The 14,760-nt window shown below is 35.2% G+C and overlaps 1 protein-coding gene across 1 annotated transcript; it reads left to right on the forward strand.

Annotated features, from left to right (window-relative positions):
* Nucleotides 1-8,125: 8,125 nt before the first annotated feature.
* LOC18438938 (EIN3-binding F-box protein 1) lies at nucleotides 8,126-10,436 on the forward strand. The gene has a single exon (XM_006849112.3). The coding sequence runs from the start codon at nucleotides 8,489-8,491 to the stop codon at nucleotides 10,406-10,408; it is 1,920 nt and encodes a 639-aa protein (XP_006849175.3). The 5' UTR covers nucleotides 8,126-8,488; the 3' UTR covers nucleotides 10,409-10,436.
* Nucleotides 10,437-14,760: the final 4,324 nt, after the last annotated feature.

The following is a 14,760-nucleotide window of genomic DNA, read 5'->3' on the forward strand; positions in this document are numbered from 1 at the left end:
TGTAATTAATAAATATATACAAAATTAAATAGATGATAGATATAATATCATACTAATAACGTTCATAACCATTTATAACCATCTATAACATAATAACGGATAATATAATGATAAAATAAGTGATTACAACCTTTATTGCATTTCGATCAAGTTGTTTTGTGCTAGACTATATGCATATATTTCAATATTTTTAGTTTTCCAACCTCCAAACAACCTTCTATGACGGATTTTTTAGTGCACCTTTAATTTTACATTTTAAGGTTGCTACGTTCTATAAACTTTTGAAGTATTAATGAACACACAATAAAAAGTATACCAAGCACATGGACTTAAAACATATTGACTTAAATAGATATCTATTTATTATACTTACTCTTATTTCACCTATTTAAGATTGTTACATTTATCCGAATTCAAATAATTTAATTAAAATTATATAACTAAAATTATACAATTAAATTGATCAACTACTAGTACAATAAATAATTCTTATAATCATATTTATATTTATGTGACATGTTATAGAAAATACAATTATTAATTTTCCAAACCCATAGACTTAAAATAAATTGACTTAAATGGTTATCTAGTTATTATACTTACTCTTATTTCAGGGTGAGGTTTGTAAAGAGATGAAAGTGCACCTTCAAATAGTGTTGAGAAATGTGATTTCAATGAAGTAAAGAGCACCTTCAAATAGTGTCAAGAAATGTGATTTCACTAAAGTAAAGCGCACCTTCAAATAGTATCAAGAAATGTGATTTCAATATTGGAAAAATTTTGTGATAGCTTTAAAATATATTTTCAACTTTAATTATAAAATTTAAAATTATAAACTACTAATACAATAAATAATTCTTCTATTTATATTTACATTTATATTTATGTGACATGTTATGGAAAATACCATTATTGAAAATTGATATTATTTTTTTCCTTTTTAGATATCCATTTTTCTTAATTCTCCTTTATAATGGACAATAATTCTAAGCAAAAAATACATTGACTAATATAAGCAAAAATAATTTCAAAATTTGAAAAAAAAAAAAAAGAAAACAATTAACTGAAAATATAAATTATATTTTTCTCAACTTTTAATTTATCTTTTATAAAGGGATTATACAAATTTGATAATATTTAATAGTAATTATATAATAAATTTAGTCATATCTAACAAATTTTTCAACTACAAGCTCATATGTGAATATGGCTCTCTCTCTCTCTCTCTCTCTCTCTCTCTCCCTCCCTTCCCCCCTCTCTCTCTCTCTCTGGGAGGTACACACCCTTTCACTTCCTGAACCTTGCAAATCGCCTAGTTTTTGTTCATATGAGTATTTTTTAATATTTTTTAAGAAATACTTCAAATCTCATCCATTTGAATTAATCTTTTAAGAATGTTTTCACACACTGTTATTACCCTATCCCTTTTTTATAAACAAAAAATTTAGATCAAAATTATTTTTTTGAAAAAAAGCAACTCGTCATTTTGTAGTTGGTATGATTTTCTCGAACTGGTCTTGTTTTCTTGATTATTCTCTTGTTGTTTCACCAAATTAATTAAAATGCGTCATAAAATATTTATCTCTCATTGAACTTGAATAGCTTGACATTTTTAGCCGAAATAAATGATTCATCGCTCTGATCTTCTATGCATGTTGGAACTCCAAGTTTAGGCCAAATTTTTTTGAAGAAGAACAATTAAAAACACAATATTTTGAAGAAAAAGGACTGAATAAAAGCAGGATCTTACAATCTGATCTACATCACATAGATATAAGTTGACTTTCGATGTATTAATCGATTTATTTCGAAAATAATTTTTCAAAACCTCTTTTTCACCATCACTTTTCATTTTTATAATCCTAATTCCATTAGGATTATGTTATGATTCTTTTCTATCCGGATTCTGTTGTGTATTTCTTAAAGGGAAAAGTCTCTTGTAAACATCATATGGAAGGTATAACGGTGCACAAGAACCCTTTCAATGGCTCAAATTAAACATGTCTATTTCCAACAACCACAAAAAAGTTTCATATTTTATTTATTTATATTTAAAAATATATTATTTAATATTAAAGTTATAGATATACTTTTATGGTGAACTAAATAAAATAATAAAAAGATATTTTGAACAATAATTTAACCAAAATACCCTTAAATTGTTCCTAGGCTATTTTGTTCAACATTTTTTGTTCAAACCATTTTTTATGAATTTTATTTTGTGCACCAAATAACCATACATTCATAATACAAATTTTAAATAAATAATTTTAATTAAAAATTAAAATTAAAATACCAAACTCCTCTCGAGCCATTGGATGATGCTAGGTTTAATTGAACCATGGAAGGATAGTGGTTTACCCTTCAAGCATCCACATCATATGGGCGTTATACCATCCCTTTTCAATATTTTTTATGATCAATTTTTAAACATTTTGTTTCATTATATCGAGTGAGGAACTATTTTATGGCACTTTTTAAATTTCTAACCTTTTTTTTTTTTTTTTTTTCTTCCCTCTTTAGTGATATTTTGGTTCTTTCATATTTTCAATTATTTTCTTGGCTAGCCACCTTACTCACCTAGTCAGCCTATTCACCTTGAAATAGGTGGTTCGATACCCTGAGCCAACCTTTTAAACCTTGAGGATAGCTTTTTTTTTTTGTGTGTAATTCAATGGAGATTATAGGCCCGTACCACTTTTTCGCATAGTTTAGGACTCAGCGTTTTCAAAATATTAGTGGGATAGTGTCACTAAGAATGGAAACCACAATATGATGATTAGGGTGTGGGTGTACTACCACTTTCGTACTCCAAATGTAACTAGGGCTGCCAGTAATCCGGGCTGGGTCAAAGAAAATGCGGCCCTTTATTGGGCTAGCCCGCAATGGCTCGAAACCCTTCTTGCCCCCCTCTCTCCCCTCTCTCGCTCTTTCTCTCTTCCATCTCTCTCGTCTCCATCTCTCTTCCATATGCCATTACTGTTCAATTATTTCGTCTATAAAAAAGAGAGAGAGATCGTCACTTATACGTGCACTTATTCTTTGTAATGGCCGATATCCTTGTATGCAATAAGTCCGTGCGCTGTTCTCCAAGAAGGTATAGAGAACAGAGCAAATGGGAATTCGCTAAAAATTGCGCTGTGAGAAAGTCGTTTGTGCACCGCTGAAAAGTTGACGATTTCTTTTTTCCGGAAGTTCGCCAGAAAATAAAAGTAAGAGTTTTCTTACACGGAATTTAGCAGGCATTTCTGTTTGCATAGGAAAACAAAGAAAATGGGCACCTCGAATATTGGGATTCCACTAGAAGTGCCATTGATCTTGACCAATTTGAAAGCCATAACTAAAATGTGAAGTTCCAGAGTCTAAATCGTAGGGAAAGAGAGAAGCAGAGTTCAAATCGGGTTTATATACGAAAATAGGGCAAAAGAAGAAGAAGCACCATAGATTTGAATTCTTAACTACAAGATCTCTAGAAAATAGGTTTTTAGATAGAGAAAGTGAGAGGAGGCGGTGGGTTAAAAAAACAAGTTTTGAGAGACAAAGAAAGTGGGTTTTTAGAGAGGGGCATGCTTTCTATGCTTTCTTTACTACATAAAACTTATAGAGCAATGATCCAATGCAACAGTTGTATCATAGTATAATACAAAAACACTTCTAGAAAACTATATTTATAGTATTTATATTTTACACATACACTCTCTTCATCTCAATAATCAATACTCCAAAAAAAAAAAATTCAATTTGAACCTTAGTTATGGTCAAAATGAGTCCCCTCCAAAAATGAACCTAGACCATTTATTTTGTAAATTTCAAGATCTTAGCCTTTATGATCAAAATCATTTTTTTCTTTTTCTAACATTGTTCATCTAATGATAATAAAGCCATTCAAAAAATTTGAAAATGAGAAAAGCATTCTAAGGCCTAGATCTAAGCATCTCACAAAAATGAACGGGCTATGCTAATTGGGCTAAAAAAATACTTTCTAGGTTGTGTTTTTAATTTTTTCTTTTTTTGTGATTGTTCATTAGAATATTTCAAAATTTAGATCAAACAAATGGTCATAAGATGGTTTTTTTAAGTCGTTGCATCATATTACTATACAACGTTTGCATGAAATCATTGTTCAAACTTACATACTTCCCCTTATCGAACCGTCCATTTTGAATGGAGGGCTAAGATTGCCCCAATCACAATATCGTGTCTCTGCACTATTTTATTTTTAATTTTTTTCTTATAAACTATTTTGACACCAAAATTTGTATGTCCAATCCTCTATTAAACTCGCACTAGCGAAAAAATATAGAAAAAATATTTTCAATAAAATAAAATGACCAAAATATCCCTAAAAATTTTAAAATTTATTTTGGTCATTATATTTTATCGAAAAATTAGTTTTAATATTGTTTATAGGTGTGCCCCATTGAGAAGATAGCATGTACGAAATTTCATATTCGTACAATTTGTATAAAAAAAACTAAAAATAAAATACTTTTTGTTTTGATAAACTTTATATAATTTTATTCAAGAGCTAAACAGAAATTACATCATTAAAGGCTAAAATCTTAGAAAGAGAAGTGTTGTTTTTAGCTAGACTATCAGTCAAAATATTAGCCTCTCGGTAAACGTGGACAAAAGAAAGAGCAAAAGACCGGGACAAGTCCAAAATCTGGAGCAAAATAAAACAAAATTGCCAAGGTATCTTCATCTCCCCTTTGCACCAATTGATAACATTAAGGGAATCTCCTTCAATAATGTAAGTCTAACCTAAAAACCGGTCGTTAAGTAATTTTAGGCCATGAAGAAGAGCCAAAAATACTTTGAGACGTCAGATCTAAGATCAAACGATGAATGACTCTTTTGATTAAAATTGGACGGCTGGATGATAGGGGAAACATAGATCTTCTATGATGTAGGGGAAGTATAGAAACCTTTCCGTTTAGGGAGAGAGGAGAGCGGTTGGGTTAGGGGAATGAGTTGGGTGAATCACTACCTGTAATTACTACTCGCCGTTCTTCTCAATATTTTTTATTTTCTAACGCATTTTAAAGGGTTTTAAATTTTCAAAAATAATTTAGCTTTTTTTTTCGGTTTACAATAAATTGAGAGAGATAAAAAAAGATTTATAATTGGGCCAGACCGGGCTTTCATTTGGGGCTTGGGCCGGTTCAGCACAGTGGCAGCCGTACACTGTAACATAGGGTGGGATATGAAAGGCCAGGCTCAACAAAATTGTCGCCCACCTTTAAGAAAAATTTGGCACCAATAAAGGCATAACAACATGCACTAATCACTACAGGCATGCATGGTTCGCGTGAAAATATTATCTGTTCACACTGATTAGTAATTATTTGATGTTAAAATATTCTCACATTAAACTACTTAAAAGAATTTTTTCGTATGTTAAAATATTCTCACATTCAACCACTTAAAAGAATTTTTTCATATCAAAATGTTTTTGGAAACCATTTCATGTGAACCAAACATAATGGGTGTGGCTTCTAAAGGTTGCAACCTTAAAAAATCCAATTCAGGCACACTTCCAAATTTTATCATAACATATAATTTTGTTGTAAAAAATTCTTAAGATTATCTGAAAATATATTTTCATATCTAACTCTAAAATTTTGAACCCCAAAAATAGTCAAAATCAAATAGATCTATGTTCATATGAAAATCTTGAAAACAGACGGTCTAGATACAGTGTCGCAAGATGCACATTTTCTAGGATCCAAATTTTTTTTTTTTTTTTTTTTTGATATCCAAACATCTTAATGCCGAGATTATCAATTGGAGAGGGCTTTTTCTGGATTTTTTATGCACATCTTTAATTCTAGGAAAAAATTTGTATAGATCCCTAATTCCTCATATTATTTCTTTGTAGACTCTCTTTCTATTTTTCTTTCAAACAGCATTAGGAAACCCTTAAACATTTCATCATACCCCCTTATCTCTTTTTTCCATCTTTTATTGACTTTTGAACAATGGTTTAAAAAACGGATCGGTGATCCGGATCGGGCTTCCAAAAAACAGATCCGGATCGGCGAATCGGCGATCCGGATCGGGAATCGGGTGAATCGGTCATAATAAAGCTTAAAAAAAATCCGAAAAAATTATTAAAATTCATTATAAATATTGTTTTTTAGGAATTCAATAAGAAATGAGGGTAATCCATTAAGAATTTTCATGTTTTTGAATGAATATGCGAATATTGATATGTTCTTTCCCTGCATGAACCGCCATTCAGCATTTAATTTACATCACACAAAAGGATAAACATAGAATTATCATGGAATAAGTATATCAACATACATGGACTACAATAAAGCATAAAATTAGTAACATATGATCTAAAAATAAAATGATAGACGACGTTATTGTTCTTCTTGGTCACGCTGGTGCCATTGATTGAATTCGTTTAACAATTCATTGATTCGATCTAAAAACGAATCATCGATATTAGCAGGCGTCTGACTATTTCCAAATCCCTGAGTGTTAGTGTTTGTTGTGTTCCCAATCTAAAATCCCCGAAGATTGTCCATCCTTCATGCTCACCTGCACTGTCGTGCTCATCCCTACACTGTTGCTGTTGGGACTCGATATGTGAATAATATGGCTGGGTTAGGGTGGCCTCAGAATCATCATCTCTCTCATTTTCTCTTAGAAAAATATGGATTAAAAAAAAAAAAAAACAAATTTTCAAAAAAATCCATCATGGATTAAAAAAAAAAATCACAAATTTTCAAAAAATTCTATCATGGATTACAAAAAAAAATTCGATCATGGATTAAAAAAAAAAATCACAAATTTTCAAAAAATTCTGTCATGGATTACAAAAAAAAATTCGATCATGGATTAAAAAAAAAAAAATCACAAATTTTCAAAAAATTCAATCATGGATTACAAAAAATTCGATCATGGATTACATAAAATTCGATCATGGATTAAAAAAAAACAAACAAAAAAAAACAAAAAATTCAATCGTGGATTACAAAAAAAGAAAAAAACAAATCGATCATGGATTACAAAAAATTCAATCATGGATTACAAAAAACTCTATCATGGGTTACAAAAAAAACAAAAAACAAAAAATTCGATCATGGATTACAAAAAAAAAAACAAACATTTCGATCATGGATTACAAAAAAAAAACAAACATTTCGATCATGTATTACAAAACATTCGATCATGGATTACAAAAAATTCTATCATGGGTTACAAAAAAAAAAAAAAAAACAAAAAATTCGATCATGGATTACAAGAAAAAAAAACAAACATTTCGATCATGGATTACAAAAAATTCTATCATGGGTTACAAAAAAAAAAAAAATTCGATCATGGATTACAAAAAAAAAAAAGAAACAATTCGCTCATGGATTACAAAAAAATCGATCAAGTATTACAAAAAACTCTATCATGGATTACAACAAAAAAAAAAAAAAAAAAAAATTCCGTACGGGACTTGCCGATTCACTGTACAGACTCGCCAATTCCGTACATTGAATCGGCGAGTCACTGTACAGAATCGTCCGGTTCTCTCTAGAACCGGACAATTCCCGTTTTTTTTACCGATTCGATCCGTCCATGGCGATTCCCGAATCAAACCGGGCGAGTCCGGTTCGACTCGGCATTTTTTTAAACACTGCTTTTGACTATAAAAATTAGCCCCCAACAAATTTTTTTTATCATTTCAACTCAAAAAACTTTTTTATCATCTTTTTCTCTTTCCACCCATTAAAAAATATTTTTGTGTTAAAATAGTATTAAAAAAATTTTCGAGGTTAATTTTTATGGTCAAAAAATCAATAAAAAAAATAAAATTATGAGACGACGGGATATGATAAAATCCTCCTAAAGATTTCCTTACACTAATTTTGTTGAAAGAAAAAGATAAAAAAAATCTACATAAACTTTTTCCCAATAACCTTCTCCCACATTATTCTTTTCAACTTTTCTCCGAAACAACGAGTAGGCCGCTCCATCATTGCCGTCGTTGGGGGAATTAACGAGCACCATCGTTTTCACCCACAGTTGTCAACTCCCTTGGGGTGGATTGCGAAAAACATGTGGCCCAAAATAGGTCGATAAGATGACGACCCCCAGTTCCCAGATTACAGCACTTGTGGCCCTGTGAGTCTAACCCTCGGCTCGGAAACGAGGGGTAGGGGGGACGAACCGCTCTCCCCCACCACCAACCAGTTTTCTACACCCCCTCTCTCCTTTCTATGCAACAATGGACCACAGATGACACGTACAACGTACTGAAAATAATAACTCCTTTTTTTCCAAAGTCCTGACTCTCACGATACATACGTTGAACCCTAGGCTAAAAAAGGGGTTTGAGAGACGCCTTCCCTGTGCTTGGTGAATGAACGAGACCCTCTCTGTCTTCTAATGGCTTTCGGCGGATCTTTTTCGGGTTCGTCTCTCCTCCACGACATTTGGCTCTGCAACCTGCGTTCACGCCTCTTGTTACTGCCGTGCTGGTGCCATGTTTAGTGCTTCCGTCTCTTTATATATGGTGGTTTTCTCCATTACCGATTTCAAAATGTTGAGAAATAAGGAACTGCGTGAGTTTGCTTTCACAGGAGACAGTGCCTTCCGGAAAGATCTCTCAAATAAACGTAAGGCTCTTGATTTTAAGGTCGATGATGGAGTGCAATTAGTTGGTGCGAATAGGGGAAAGAAGAAGAACGAAGAAAATGAAAAACCAAGATCCAATGGAGAAACCAGCGATAGCACCGATCTCATCGGACGGCTCCCAGACGATTGCCTCACAGAGATATTCCGCTTCCTCCCCGTCCCACTAGACCACTCCCTATGCGCCATGGTTTCCAAGAAATGGCTCCTCTTACAAGCTCAGATGCATGCCTTTCGGTTCACACCCACCATGCACGAGCCCACTGTAAATGCGATGGTGACCACCTATGATGTGCTCGAGCCGTGGCTTAGCTATGAGCTCGGTGAACGACCGGGCTACTTAACCCGGCGATTGGAGGGCAAGAAAGCAACAGATACTCGCCTCGCTGCCATAGCAGTGGGAACACAAGCTCGTGGTGGTCTGGGTCGCCTTTGCATACGCGGTGGCCGGCCATCGGATGCCGGACTTCGGCTCATTGCTCTTTCATGCCCAGGCCTCGAAAGCCTATCTCTTTGGGAATGTGGCTCTATTGGGGATGCGGGATTGGAGGCCATTGCCATGGGTTGCACGCTTCTGAGGAAGCTAGACCTTCGTAACTGCCCACTTGTTACAGATAAAGGCCTTGTGGCCATTGCAAAGACAAGCTCTAATCTGTCCAGCTTGACATTGGAGGCGTGCCCTAATGTTGGTGATCCAGCCCTCGAAGCCACCAGTAAGTGCTCAAATAATATCAAATCGCTCTCGCTGAATAATTGCCCATGCATTGGAGATGAAGGGCTACGCTCCATGGTTTCCAGGCTCCAGAAGCTCAAGAAACTAAAATTAACTCGACTGAAACTGAGTGATAAAGCCTTCGAAGCCATTGCCAAGTATTGCAGCTCCTTAACCAGCTTGACTCTGACGGGCATTTTGGGAATCCATGAAAGTTCGTTCCTTGCAATTGGGCGAGGGTGCCTAAATTTGGAGAGTGTCACTATAAATTACTGCCCGCCGCTAGACGATAGCGGTCTATGGGGCCTGACGCAAACCTCTAGTTGCATCAAAACAGTGCGGATCGAGGGATGCGACACCGTTACTTGGGGTGGCGCCGCCGCTCTCCTCTCCAATCTCCACCACACCATCAGATTCTTGTCCATTTCTCGGTGCAACGGAATAAAAGACCCCCCTCCTAGAGCCCCAAAATTACCTTTTTGCCCCAGGCTCCTCTCCTTGGCCATACGAAACTGTACGGCCCTTGGGGACAGCTTCCTCTCATGGATTCGAGACGCGTCTCCGGCAATAAAGCGTCTAGATTTAACAGGGCTAACCATGGTGACCAACCTGGGGATCATGGCTTTATTGGATGTGAGGAAGGAGGTGTGGACGGAGGTGAGCTTAAGTGGGTGCGCGCGGGTCTCGGATGACTCGGTCGTGGCTCTGTGCAATGGCTGTGGCGGTGGGATCAGGACGTTGAGCCTAGACGGGTGCGTCCAAGTTGGTGATGCTAGCCTAGAAGCGATAGCGAGGTTATGCACCTGCATCAACGATCTAGACCTGTCCCAATGTGCGGTTAGTGACCTGGGGCTAGAGTTTTTGGCACGAATGGGTTGCACGAGTCTGAGGATTTTCTCTCTTTCGGGGTGTTCGCGAATAAGCAATGGGTGCATGTCTTTTCTCAAGGAAGTGGGCGCGGGCTTGGTGGGATTGAATTTGATGCATTGTGGTGGCTTGAGCCGTATGGCCATAGAGAGGCTCAAGGGGAGTCTCTCGAAATGCGATATAGCATCATAGAAATATATGCTCAGAAAGTTTTTGGAAAGTTCCAAAAAGATGTGGTAAGGTCCTCAAATTGCCTTAGCAAATTAATAGAAGGCAATGATCAATTTGCCAAATATAAGGGGAAAGACATTCATGGTGTGCCTATCCCTCAGACGGTTACATTCATTGAATCAGGGATGAAGTATATATGCACATGCCAATTCTTTGAGCGTGTTGGAATCCCTTGTTCACATATGCTTAAAGTGTTCAACGTGAGAAATGTATTGAAGATTCCATCTAACTACATTTTGAGTCGGTGGACAATGGAGGCGAAGAAGGGGGTCAACGACAAATGTGGTGGTATTAGTTCGACTTCATCTAAATTTCTGAGGTTTATTCGACATCATGAGATTTATGACATTGTGAGAACAATTATTGAACCAGCATTAGAAAGGGATGTTTTATTTGAAAAAGTGAAGTTGGGTTTATGCAAATTAACTTAATATGTCAATGCAACAAGAGAGCATTTGTCGAATATTCTTGCACCATCACCCTCCACTCATTACAGTGTCATTGAAGATGAAGTACATAGCTACAATAGATCAGTTGATGCCTCCCCCCTTGTACTTGATCCACCATGTGCACGAGCAGTTGGATGACCAATGACTAAAAGGAGAAAACCTTCATAGGAGAAAGGGCAAAAGGCTTCTATGCAAAAACAAAGTCGAAGGAAAGGCCACCTACTGGAAGGAAGTGTAAAGTTTGCAATAAAAACAAAACAAAATATATATATATATATATATATATATATATATGTGTGTGTGTGTGTGTGTGCGTGTGTGGAAAAGTCTTCCCAACGCCTATAGACAATAGGGAACAGTGATCTCGCCCCACTACCATCGACCATCCGTTTAATTTTGAGGAAACTCACGATTGTGATCGACTCAAGACCAAATCTTGCAGCAAAGCAAAAAGCTTCAAACCGATAAAATTTTACCCCATACCCCTCTCCTCTAACGTTCTCTGCTAACCTGCCATGTCTCAAATTTCAGGGGCTCGCCTTCCTCTCCCCAAGCCACGCTCTCCTTCTCTCTATCTAAACTCCAACGTGTAAGCACCTTCCTTCATTCTCTTTCGTCTTTCCTGTGCTCTCCATTGAGTTTTTTTTTTATGTGAGAATATGTGTGTATCCATGGTTTTTGGAGAATGTTTCTGTTTGTGAGCAGTTTGTCAACGTTTCTTTAAAAGCAAGCTAGGATTGAACATATCTGTTAACTAGTTAGAAATTGTTTTGTGAAGTCTAAAAGCTTTCAGATAGTTCTTGTTATTTTTTCATCATTTAATTGAACATCTAAGTCACTGCTTTTGTGCCAATCCTTATGAAGGCCTCTAACAAGTAACAACTTGCCTCCAAAATGGTTGGCATCCACATTTTCTAGCTCCGCTATGTTTGAAATTTTACTTTCAGAATTGTTTCGTACTTATAAGCTGGAGTTACACCATGAAGAAAGCAGATGTCTTTGATACTCTACTAAAAGAATGATTATGTTAATTACCTTTTTATGTTCAAAATACATATGCTCCATAGGGATCTCTAGTGCATTCTTCACTGTATAGTGACTTCAGCTTGTTGGTCCTATATGGAAAAGTCTTTCCAATGCCTATAGGCAATTGGAAATAGTGATCTCGCCAGACTACCATCGACAGTTTGTTTAATTTTGGCGAAGCTCGTAGTTGTGATTGGCTCGAAACCAAATCGCGTTAAGAGAAATATACTTTCCAATGCTACAGTTGCATGATCACAAGCATTCTTAATAATCACTTTTAATGGTATTATTGTTCATTAGGGGTTGTCAATTAAGCCCATATTAATAATTACACATATTACTTTGACATTTGCTACTAATAGAAATATACTACATGAAACTAATGGTATATGGGCAAGTTCTTGCTAGGAGTCATCATCTCTTGTTGAAATCTTGGTTATTTGTGTTGCATTAGACTCAGAAATCTATATCTAGAAGCACCAGAAACATCATAGAAGGGCATGATTGAGCTAATATGCAGCTGCTTGAATTTATAGTTTTGAAGCATCAAAGTTATTCTTTTATGCAGATACACAACACCAATTTAATACCCGAGAAAATGATTGGGGCTTCACATCATTTATGCTTCGTAGTGCTCTATATGACCCGAACAAAGGGTATCTTGTTAATGATACAATAGTTTTGGAAGTAGAAGTTGTAGTGTTGGTTGTACAACTCTAAGAAAGAAACTGTTTATGTTGGGCTTAAAAACCATGGAGCAAATTGTTACATGACTTCTCTTCTTCAAACTCTCTATCACATGCATGATGCTCACTTCCATTCCCTTATTTTTCTTCTCTTTTAAGACATGTACTTCTCAGTGCATGTAAGAATATTGATGTGTATCATGACAATTATATAATGATTTGTTTTGTCTATTGATAGTTATGAGGTTGTCAAGCAACATTGAGGTGGAAAAGGGTTTTGTTAGGAACTACAACAGATCGTGCACGTTGTGCCGATGCCAACTACGATATTCTCCTAACGCCATTGCTGGGTGTAACAGACTGGAGATTTCTCCCTATTTTTTATTTTTTTCATGAAATGGGTAAATGGTGGTGCAGATCAAGAATCATTAATACTTACTAGGTTTTCTCATTCTTCTTATTTGTAGCCATACTTTGTCAATTTATGTTGTTATGAATGAAAAATTCAACATTGCTTGTGCTAAAAAAACTGTTGTTCAATAAAGGGACACATCTTTGAGTCTTGATGACCTTTGGTAGTATTTCTTCACTCTATGAGGTTTGGAGCGTTTCAAAATGTATCATTCTTGCGCATGCACCACACTACTTTTTATTTTTTTGAACTATGCTGATGGTGGATGGACCTCACTAATTTTATTTACCTTGTTTGTTATGATACTAGAAATATGCATCTAGCAGTCCTACACCTTTGTATACTTCATCTATGAACTTCATAGATTCATATATTCCATTATGCATCATATTGCAATTGTTACATAATAATTGGAATTTATAGTTTCCGAAGCATCTAAATTATTCTTTTATGCAGATACACGACACTAATTTAATGCTCGAGAAAGTGATTGGGGCTTCACATCATTTATGCCTCGCAGTACACTATATGACCCAAACAAAGGGTAACATGTTATTGATACAATAGTAGTGGAAACAGAAGATGCAGTGTGTAGAGTTGCTGACTTCTGGTTATGCAACTCTAAGAAAGAATTGGTTATGTTGGGCTTAAAAACCAAGGAGCAACTTGTTACATGACTTCTCTTCTTCAAACTCTCTATCACATTCCTGATGCTCACTTCCATTCCTTCCATCTGTTGTCGACAAATACATGAAGATAGTACATGTCACATGTCAGTCCCATTCTCAGAGATCAATAAGACTTTTGAATACATGCTCAAAGGGATGGCCTTTGCTACGTCATTTGAATGGAAGAGTGAAACTTGAAGAAGCAAAAAGAAATAAATTGCTTGTTGGTTGTTGAGTCAACTCAATTGGGTTACCGTTTTTGAAGATTAATTTGTATCGGGTTTTTTCCTATTTCATGAGGTATTTAACATCCTTGTATCTTTCCAGTGGCTTGTAAATGATTGTAATTGGTCGTTGTTTAATTAATGATAATCTTTTGTGAATGAAATTCTCTGATTTCTGGTATATTCAATTTGTCTTTTTTGTTTTTTTTTTAGACACACAAATAAACACACACACACACACACAGATCGATCTAGTTATCAGCTACAATGAAACAACATAAGCCCATTTATTTGGTTGAGACAAGATAAAGAGAGAGATCATTCAAATCCGAGATCTATGAAAATTAGAAACATACTAATACTCACCCTAAGTCATCAGTGCAATAAAATTTTTATGAATGTAGCAAACACTCAATGTACCAAATAAAGTGGGAATTATCTGGATCTAAATGCATTTCACTATCCATGTAAACCCACATTGCATATATAAATACTACACATAAAAAAATAAGGCTTTTACAAAAAAGCACTTTACATGCCCCATAAATAGGTCACATCCAAGTAAGACCACATTTCATTATAAATGGATTCCACTATCCATAAATCGGTCCTTAACATGATCCCAAAAATAGGTCCTTTACATGACCCCATAATTAGGTTATTTACATGCCCCCATAAATAGGTCATTTACATGCCCCATAAATAGGTCCTTTATATGGCCCCAAAATTATATGACTATTCAATATTCACATAACCTCGAAAGTTAATTGCAAAAAGGGTTATTTACATATCTCCAAAATTTCAAAAATTAGTCAATACAAAAAATCATTTATGCATATGTGCAAATG

This window comes from Amborella trichopoda, chromosome 9 (assembly GCF_054954075.1).
Source record: "Amborella trichopoda isolate Santa Cruz 75 chromosome 9, AtrichopodaSantaCruz75HAP2 v2.0, whole genome shotgun sequence".
Classification (NCBI taxonomy): Eukaryota; Viridiplantae; Streptophyta; class Magnoliopsida; order Amborellales; family Amborellaceae; genus Amborella; species Amborella trichopoda.

What these genes read in the sequence shown, in the direction of transcription:
- LOC18438938 (XM_006849112.3), top strand. Translation starts at nt 8,489, where the DNA reads ATGTTTAGTGCTTCCGTCTCTTTATATATGGTGGTTTTCTCCATTACC.